Source organism: Ruditapes philippinarum, unplaced genomic scaffold (assembly GCF_026571515.1).
Source record: "Ruditapes philippinarum isolate M1 unplaced genomic scaffold, ASM2657151v2 ctg3247_1_1_1_1, whole genome shotgun sequence".
Classification (NCBI taxonomy): Eukaryota; Metazoa; Mollusca; class Bivalvia; order Venerida; family Veneridae; genus Ruditapes; species Ruditapes philippinarum.
In genome coordinates, this window is record NW_026863213.1 from 131,818 (window position 1) to 142,690 (window position 10,873).

A 10,873-nucleotide genomic window follows, 5' to 3' on the forward strand; every position below is an offset into this window, starting at 1 on the left:
CATCCTAGAGCGTCCCGCCAAGATTTTTCGTCGATTTTTTTCCAGCTTTATTGGTGGAGGAAGACCCCAGGTGCCCCTCCGGGCATTATTTCAGGCACGAGCGGGCACCTGGCTCGGCTCGGCTCGGCCAAAAAAAAAATATATAGAATATTCCAAATAGTAACTGGTGTGTATTCTTGTGCATAGTACTTCCTGAAACCTTCCACTCAGAAATGAAATCCTGCAAAACAAAAACAACCTTTAAAGTACTCAGAAATGAAACTTTATGTACACAATTACTAAAGATATACTTCAAATATAACCAGTATCAATTAAGATGACTTGAAATAGGCCATTTCAAAATTTAAAAGAACTACTTTCTAGACTACAACGGGCTACAACGGGCTGGGTCTAATACCGTACCGGGTTGAGACCTTATGCACAGAATATATCCGATAAATCCGGCATGTACCGTGATTACCGCGTTTAAACACGGCGCTTATCGATCGATTCCAATTGGACACCAACATTGGCACTGTTTAGAAAGCGCGAGTCGCTTGTCCCGTTATAGTATGTCCCAGTTTTAACCAAAATATGACGTTTCACAAAAAAAACTTTAGGGCCGATTTGACTTGTTTTGAGGCCCATTTGACTAGTTTTGGGGCCGATTTGACTTTTTAACAATTGTTGTGTGGCCGATTTGACTCATTTTGTGGCCGATTTGACTAATTTTGGGGCCATTTCGACTTGGGGCCGATCTGACTTGGGCCGATTTGACTAGTTTGCGAAGATATATATACTACTGTATGGTAGTGTATTTCATTGTGCGATTGTCTCGACATGCATTTCTTACAATACACCGTTTCAACCGTCATCAAAATAAAGAATATGCACGTTATGGAAAATCAAGTTTCACTTCCAATTCTTCTTAACTTTTTGATTTATAATGTTTTTTATTGATTCATAAATCATGGATGTTGACAACGATCTTGATGGACAACTTTTGCAGCAGTTCAGTTCCTTAGGAACGACTGATAAAGAAGTTTTGATTGCAGAGTTTCAAAAATTGCTGGGAAATCAGTTAAATCCAGCAGGATGTGCATTTTTTCTTGACATGAACAATTGGTATGATTTTTTAACTATAGGAAAAAGATAACATGATCTAAAATTTGAAATCAAAGCCCCATAACTGACCAAAAAAAATCTGCCTACTAAAACATTTACTGATTGAGGTCTTCAGGGTACACACTTTTTGACAGTGACAGGACATGTTTGCTATTAGTTCTGTCTTCCGAAACTTGATAAGCCGCTTTTTAACATTTTTGTTTTTCATCTGATGCGGCATTAAAGTTTTGGATTAGACCTGTTATGAAACCTAACCAGAATAACAAACCATGATTTGACCTTATTTTTCATTTGCAAATACCCTTGTCCTAAGTAATTTTTGTGTATTTTGCGATAAAACAATTATTTTAATATTGTCGTATACCATTTAAAGTATCAAATTATTAATACCATCACTAAAATTGCCTATTTAACTGTGACACATCAATTATGCCGACTACAGTCGGCCATGACATTTAGGAGCCTAGCAAGACCTCGTATGACGTAATTCGTTGGGAACTGATTAGAGTTGTGTACTATATTTAGAAAGTCTTTGTTGACATGATTTCAATATTTATAATTCAAGATATCATAATGTTTTTGTTTTTTTTATTTTCTTTAATTTTTAGTACTCAAATAAAATTATATTGAATACCACAGTCAGTAAATCATCATTTTCAATTTCTTGAAAAAAAAAGTTATTTATATAAAAGTTGGAAGTACATGGGTTCTGTTTTCTTAACCGTCCGCGCAATTTAACCTGTAAAGGTCAATCTTGTAATCACATTGTCAAACATTTTGGTAATATGGAGGCAAAGTGCTGACTTATTTTACCTGTCGGAAACTATTAGGTTTATGTTCATAAGTTTTTTATGTGTCCTTCCTTGGCTTATGAACAGATTATACATAGTTCTTTCAAGGTATCCTTCATTTTACTTCATGGCATGTTCGATGAATGAATATGAGCGTGTCAGATTCCTGGCACAATTATTGGTGGACTTCCTTGCAGGTCTGTCTTCAGTGTTCAAGTCATACATGTCATAGTATAAAAAAAGGGGAAGCTGAAGACCTTTAGCTAGTTTGCTATAGCCAAATTATGTTCCATCTGACAAGTTTTTATTGATTAATCTAGTATGCCATTGAGTAAAGTAAAGTATATCCTGAGGAAATTATACATTTGAAGTTTAAAGAAAGAAAGGCATATAATTTATTAATATTGAAAACATGAGAAAAAGAATACCAAACAAGTGTCTGATATTATAAAATTTATCAGGCTTGGCACAAAGAAAAATGAAGGGCCAGGCCAGACACTAGCATGGTGTTCTCCTTAAGGGGCTTATCTATATGAAGAACTTGTCAGACAGCGGACTTATGCAGGAATTTAAAAGTCAAAGTCCCTGTTATTTCCATGGGATGCTGGAAAGGCCCCTGGAATTGTAATAAACTGGTGCATATTAGACACTCTAACCCACAGACTGGGGCATTAAAAGTTCAGGGTTAGATTTTCATATATGTATTGGTAATACTGGTATTTACCTTCTGTATGTCCCTGCACAGTCATGTCAGTGCAGTTGTTTTGTTTGGCATTGTCTTATTGTGTTTTAAGGTCCTTATCCATCATGAATGAATGTGTTATTGGATTTCTATAAATGTGGTATACTTTTGTCTCTATTCATTCTAATGTATTTACAGGAATTTACAAGCTGCCATTTGTTCATACTATGACTTTGATCAACCAAGTGTAAAACTTCCAGAGTTGGCTTTTATAAGTGATGTCACAATAGGTGATGGTGAAGCAGTACCACCAAATACAACATTCACCAAAACTTGGCGGGTAGCAAACTCTGGTAAGTCGCAAACTCTGGTAATTCTTAAACTCTTGTAGTTCACAAAACTCTTGTATTGAACTTTGGTAAGTCACAAACTCCGGTAATTCTTAAACTCTGGTAGTTCACAAAACTCTTGTAATGAACTTTGGTAAGTCACAAACTCAAATAAGTCACAGACTTTGGTAAGTCACAAACTCACGTACGTCACAAACTCTGGTGAGTCACAAACTCAGTCACAAACTCGGGTTCTTCACAAACTCTTGTAAGTCACAAACTCTGGTAATTCTCAAACTCTTTTCAGTTGCAAAATCTGATCATACATGATGCCCTTTTTCAAGAATTATGAATATTTTTTAATGTTATATCAGTTATTGAAACATTGACATTGACACATTCAAAATAGTGAAGAATTAAATGTCCAAGCATTTATATCTATTGATGTATGTTAAATAACAAATCATCTTTTAAAGTCATATCAAAGAAAGGCAAATGTTTGCAGTTGACATTTTCTGTATCTGGCCTATTTTTGTAAGTTGTTGCCAATAAGTAGTTTTTATTAATAATATTTATTATATGATCCCACATTATTCATAAATTATAGCCAATGAGGTAAAATGAAAACATATTTTAGGGTAATGTTTGTAAGCAACACTGAACATTGTAACCATACTTTCTCTATATTGGTTGAAGGTTTTCTATCAAATATAGCTTAAGAAATACAGTAAAGTGACTTTAGTGGGTGTATTCTATAGTCAATATTTATCAAAAACTTGATACTTGTGTTATAAAGAAAAATTTGATGTTTTAGAACATATTTTGCAAATGATATTTTGCTTATAGAATGCTTTGAGAAAAATTGTGTTATTGTTGTACAGGGCAGATGGTTACAATGTGTATTTACTTGCTTTTTTTTTTTAATAGTCCACTATCAATTTAGTGGATATCAGGATGAAAGTTTGGAATTGGTCATCCTAAAGTATCAGAGTAGAGCCTGGTCAGACTGTACAAAAGTGCAAGCTGGCCTGGTTCTTTACAAGTGGCAAAGGCTAATCACGTTTGGTTCAAGATTGGTACAGGTTAATATGCATATAGAATATCAGGAGGGAACACTGTATTTAGATGTTTGATAAACCTGTTGCTTCGTTTGATAAAACTTGTTGCTTTGTTTGATAAAAACCTGTTGTTTAGTTTGATAAAACCTGTTGTATTGTTTGATAAAAACCTGTTGCTTTGTTTGATAAAACATGTTGTTTAGTTTGATAAAACATGTTGCATCGTTTTTAAGTAAAAAATAATCGCCAGATTTTGTAGCCAAAATGCAAAAATAATTGCCAATCTTATAAAATAATTGCAAATGGCGACTATGGCGACCGACAGTGTGAACCCTGGTTTAATAAAACCTGTTGTTTTTGTTTCACAGGGGACGAGCCCTGGCCTGCAGGTTGCCAGCTAAGATACTGCTCAGGGGAAAACTTATCCAATGCCGACCGAGCTGTACTTGATACTTTAAATCCTAAAGAGACGGCTGACATAAGTGTACAAATGCACTCACCATCAACTCCAGGTGTATATCAGAGTCAATGGAGAATGTGTACATCTACAGGAATGTACTTTGGAGGTACAGTAAAATCTATATATTTACATGTATTGCACCATATTCGTTTATCAAGATGTTTTAAGTTGTTAGGTGGTCTCAGTGAATCTTGTTTTCTGATCTAAATATTTTATGACAGTTCCATTTCATAGCTGTTTACAAGTTCATATTATTTGTATACTTTTAATTACTTTTATATTTTCTTTGCATCAAGCTCTTGGAACATACATTTTATATATTTGAGTAATTTGATTAGAATATGTTTGTGTTTTGAGCTATGTAAGTGTCAGAATGTTGTAAGTTTTGTCTATGTGTGTGTGTGTGGGGGGGGGGGGGGGGGGTGTCTGCAAAGCTCTGAAATATAGTAGCCAACATGCATATGGTTGATATTTTTCCATGCATAAAATTATGTGTCAAGTGTAACCTTAATGTGAATTTCTTTCATGGAAACATCATTGTCTTGAAAATTTTATAATGAAACATTCTGCATGTATGTTTATAGTAAAACTAAACTATCATATACTCCAGCTATCGTAAAAGTTCATAATATTTTATATATAATGTGTCAATGAAACATACAGTATGAAATTTTTTAACTTACTTTTCCTATTACAGAGCCTATATGGGTAATCATAACAGTAGCGGAAGGTGGAGTATTAGCTGTAACTCAGCAATTGTCGCGATTCGGAAATGACTTTGTACGAAACCCCGCACCACAAAATATACCCAATCCATTTGCATCACCCACAAAATCTACAACAAATTGTGAAAGTGGTGTTCAGAACCCTGCATTTATGTCACCAAACAATTCAATGGTTGCTCAGCAAGGTAGTCCATATACAACCCAACTCAGTCCTAGTCCGGAGCGAACCCAGCACCCTGTAGGGATGCAGGGTGCCCCAACCAGATCTCTTTTCCAGGTAGGGAACCAGTATTATATAATTAATGTCGTTCTATATAAATGTGATATTGCATTGCTTATGTTAAGAGGTGGTAATTTTATAAAATGAACCGTTTATTTGATGTAATGCATATAAATATGTTGTTAGTTTGCCAGTTGTTTTTGTTGTTTAAATTATACAGTTTTCTTTTGATCGTAAGCTAAGGTAGCTTATCAGGTTTCAATAGATGTTTTTCACGTAAGTTGCTTAAGCTAAGACAAAAATCTCTCACAATTCTTCAATTTGTATGTAAGCTGTTCAAAATGTTTTTGATACTGGTGCTATAACAATATTTTTTCTTCACATAATGTTAAAGAATTTGACAATTCGCCTCACTTGTCTGTGTACGGAAATTATCTGTTAACTCGTGGGTGGGAAATGGGGGGGTTTTGGATAAGACTAAGTTAATATTGTAATATTTGAGTTCATTTCTAAGTTTGATTAGTGCTGTCAGTAGAGATTACCTTGACATTTTGTTGACATTTCAAATTTTATTCAGTAATAATGTTCAGCAACCTCAGATATTATCTAATAAGGGTGTAAAGAGGGTATGTTCACTGATTATGTTTCTCTAGAATTTTTCTTCTCCTTCATTTAGTGTTACATTTCTTTACCAAGTTTTACCTTTTCTTTTCAAGGAATAATGGGACTATTCTACTCACCTTTTCATCCTATAACACCTTGGTTAAAGTTTTCCTGTTGTCTCTGGGATTATAAAATTAAAGGTCTTTACCAAAGATTTGCCAGAGTTGTGGACTCTGTCTGGATTATGGCCCTTTTTGAACTTTGTGAAAATTTCATATTCAAGTTTTGTGCGCAAGATCAGTTTTAAAGATTTACACAAGCTTTTTGGGATTGTGATCAAAGGTAAATTTCCAAGAGGAATCTTACACGTGAATTTCTACACTTGAATTGTAATACATGCATTATCCAGGTTCTTGTTTTTTCTGTGAAGCACTGGGGATAGTCTAGCTAGTGTGCTGTCCTAATGGAAGCAATTAGCTCTTTGTCTTTTAGTTTTGTATAATTGTGTAAATGATGTATTAGTTTAAGAAAATGTTAACTAAAAAAATGCTACAATTTTGAGAGACCTTGGCTATTTTAATTGGATATTTTAACTGTGTATTTCAACCGAATTTAGTAAGAAAGCAATGATGACTTTCAACCCAACTAAAAAGAAATTGCACGGTTTAATTTTTACATTTGTATGAAAATCTTGATTGTCAGAATAGTCTTTTCATGCATAATAATAATATAGATTTGCATAAATTGGACGGGTTTACAAGTTTTTGTCAGGAAATTAAATTGTTACTTCTCCTTTTACACTAGTAGAAATATGATATTTTATTATAATACTTATTAATGAGATATTCAGAAATATTGATGAAATAAAATGCATATTCTTTCACTGCAGTGGAACACATTTTCCATATTTTCACTGGTGTCTTGCTAGACTATTTTTTTCTAAATTCAGCCAATACACTAAATGAAAGTAGAAGTCTTTAGAATTGTAAAGTCAAAAAAGAGAAAATAATATAATAAACAGGACATTTAAGTATTTATTTTTAGGAAAAAAACTTCAATATCCTCTATACTCATGTATGAAAATCATTTTCATAAATGTGTATGAAAATGACTTTCACTTTGCAATGTAAAGTAAATGTTTATTTGATCCCCTATACTTCCCTAGTTTAACCACAAGGCACAATTTTTGTTTTCACATTTCAGGCAGGGGGAGACAGTGGTGAGAATAGTAACTGTGATACTTCATATTCCCAAGAGGAAATGTCCTAGCATAATGTTCTACATTCCACGGATGACACAAGTTGTTATATTGTTGTTGTTATAATTCTGATAAAGAGTGTACGCTGCCATTCCAGCCAAGTTACACACGATTATCCTATGAACTCCATTTAAAAGTACCAAAATTCATGCTACAGCTTGTTTTAATATAGAAATTCAACCAGTGGTTTCATAAATCAGTACAGGTGTAGGATATGTTTATAAGAAGGATATCTTAATTTGACAAACTGTTTTAAACTGTCAGAGGGGATATTGAAAACTGGAATATTTGATCAGCGTGCAAGACAGGCTTTGACTTGCTGACAATGATTATTTTAAAGATAGAGAGAAAAATGCAATGCACCAAACTTATATACTACCATCAACATGCTGCTTACAGCTTCTAGCATTGAATATGCCATTGTTTCTATGCCTTGTATGATGTGAGCGGCCGACTTCTGTCCAAAATTCCACTATGAACGATGACATAAAGCTGTCGCACTACTGAAAGGGCTAGTTAAAGTGTAGTTTGTAAAGAAGGCAGAAACGGATTGTAAAAATTTTCATCTACACCAACATGCTACTTACAAAATTACACACCAATTTAATATTACATGTTTTTTAATAGGGCTATATTCCTGCAAGTAATACATACTAATATTTTAGAATGACTTTAAAAAAAATTTTTGTAAACAAATAGTCTAAGTTTAATGCAAGTTGTTTGACTCTCTTCTATTTTTAAGGTCTCTTGTTAAATATCTTGTATTAAAAATTATTTTGATGCCTAGGTACAATGTAATTATCAAACAGCTTTAGGATTGTATGTTATCATGTTATTTATTGAATAGAAATTTACTTAGTTTTCTCTTTCGCTCTGTTTAATTTATATATTTTTGAGGATGATAAATCAGTTAGCCATTACTATGATAAATTGAACAAGAAATGATGACCTTTTCCTAAATGAGTCTGGTGCTTTGCTTAAGGATGGTGTTTTTAACCATTAACCTTTTGAACCAAGAGTTTAGCCTTTGTCACTAGTATAGAACCAGGCCTGCCTGCACATCAGTGCAATCAGACCAGACTCTTATATTCTAGTCTAGATGGCTCTATTCCTGTATGTTGATTTTGAAATCCTGTAAATGTTGACTGGACTGTCTAATTCAGCAAATTAAGCCTTAAAGCAGAACCTTTCTTTTAGCTTGACTAGTCCAGGATTAGGGAGAGTTATGGACTCATGTGGGCATCGCCATCACACTTTTGAAAAGTTTTTTGTTTGCAAATTTGTATTTCAAAAGTACTGGAGGGAATGGGTTGAAACTTCACACACTTGTTCTCTGTGATTCTCTTACTTGATGGACACAGGTCCCATAACTCCGAGTTACATTTTTACAGAGTCATGCCATCTTTACTTACTGTCAAGCACTGAGAATAGTTGGGCATGTTTTCTCACGGACAGCTCTTGTATTTTGTATGGCACCAGTACTGAATAAAACTGGAAGCAAACTAAGTGATTTAAATATACATAAAGCTTTTATTTCCTATGATGGTGCTTAAAAAACTTTCAAACTAAAATGGTCTTTCTATAATATATTTTGTTTTCCTTTGTCAAAAAATATGATAAACAAGATCAACAAGGAAAGGCAGTGTTCAATGAACCCAAGCCATACAGCATATCAATTTCTTCTTCCTTGTAAAGTTGTAACACAGGTTTCCTCTTCTTTCTTTGTCTTCCATTTTAATGTTATATCATTTTTGCTTTATTTTTTTGTTAAGTTTACATTTTTGCGGCCATATTTAATCAGAACTCCAGAAGGAAAGAAATCTGCACTGTTTCTGTTTTACATGGGAAATGAATTGTTTTCATGTGTGTGATTTTGTTTGTAATTTTCCTTTTCGTTGTATTATTAATTAAGACAAAGTGTACTATAAGAAACTAATGTGTCAATAATTTTCCTTTTCGTTGTATTATTAATTAAGACAAAGTGTACTAATAGTAACTAATGTATCAGCTCTTCCATTTAAAAACTGAGTCAATTCTATCACTAGAAATTAATGTAACACAATTTGAAGATATCAACAAATTCACACAAAAGATTGACTCCTATAATACATGTGATATGTCCAGATTTCCTTTTTGTTACACTTCTTGGTGTATGTAAAAGTAGAGGGCAAACAGATTTTATGAACTTTTTTTTTTGATGAAACTTATAATACTCTATGCTTTCATGTCAATACATTTACATTATTACATCTTTTGTATGTTTTGTAAGTTACATGCAAACATTTTCAGAAATACAAACTGATCTAGAATACTTATTGAGGAAAATGGGGAGCTATTGTCATGACCTTTGTTGTTAGTGTTGTTTGACCTTTTTTGTGAAGTTTTTTTATTATGGTCATTAAGTTGATCTTCAATACTAACAAAGCTATACTATATTAAAAAACATCTTGGAGAGTTCTATCTGTCACACACCATTTTCAAGGTCAAAGGGTCACTGGGACCTATAATAACAAAACATAAATCTTGTCATTTAATTAAAGTGTATTGACCTAGAGTAACTTCAAACTTTGTATGTAGATGCATATTGAGATGTCTAACCAGTCATACTCATTTTGGATCTAAAGGTCAAGGACACATTGACCTTTGTAAGCGTATAAGTTTTTGTTTGTGATTAAAAATTTCAATTATGACATAGAAACTTATTATGTGGCCGGCATCTTAACAAGTGCTGCCTGCCATGCCCATTTACAGGTATAAAGGACCTGTAACTCAATTTGTTTCTTTATTTAGAAAGTGAGAAGTTTACTATCTAGCACTGTGAAAGGTGGAGCATGTTCGCGGACAGTTCTTGGTAACTTTCTTTCCATTAACATGTGCACATAATGTTGTAGGAAAAATATCATTCCTAGGAAAAGTTTGTGAATGAACTTGCTTGCACTAGCACTACTGCACAACAATGAGTATGAAAAAGTTGTCAAGATCATATATTTTGCTATTATAAATTGAAATATTTCTATTTCACCCAATTTCAAATGCTTGCTTTTTTGTGGTTTTGGTTGAAACATTGTTCAAGGACACTATCATCATATTTATGAAATTAGTTCAAGATTACATTATTGGACAAAGCATCACAGAGCATAAGTGTATTCTTTATGTAAGTTCCTATGTTGAAGCAGTAATCTTCCAGTGAATAGAGATTTTATATAAAAAATAAAATTACATTAAAGTAGGAAAAATAGTTTGTTAAATTAGAACTTGTGAATTAGGATTCTGCTGCAAGTAAATGGCTAAGTATTTTAAGAGCATGAGCTAATGAGAGATGTTTTTGTGTTACTTGTACTTTACAATGTACATTTGTACCTGTGTATTGCATGGATAAAAACATGTTCAAGATTTCTTTATTGCTTGCTTGTCTATAAAAAAATTGTCATTTTTTATAATACAAAAAAAAAGAATGTAAAGTTAAATAAAACTAAAAAAATTATGAATTGTTTTTCTTTTTACTTTCATGCCTATGTTTTTAGTTTCCATTTGACTTTTTCTGTGGAAATGTAAGCCTTATAGACAAAACTCGTTATATGATAAAATGGACACAATTCAAGTCAAACATCTTTATGGCCCTTCAGACACTGTTTCAGGCTAA

The 10,873-nt window shown here is 33.0% G+C and overlaps 1 protein-coding gene across 1 annotated transcript; it reads left to right on the plus strand.

Moving 5' to 3' along the window:
* Positions 1–823: 823 nt before the first annotated feature.
* LOC132721495 (protein ILRUN-like) lies at positions 824–10,714 on the plus strand. The gene is made up of 5 exons (XM_060705811.1): positions 824–1,104; positions 2,776–2,930; positions 4,333–4,530; positions 5,122–5,426; positions 7,176–10,714. The coding sequence occupies exons 1-5, from the start codon at positions 950–952 to the stop codon at positions 7,239–7,241; spliced, it is 879 nt and encodes a 292-aa protein (XP_060561794.1). The 5' UTR covers positions 824–949; the 3' UTR covers positions 7,242–10,714.
* Positions 10,715–10,873: the final 159 nt, after the last annotated feature.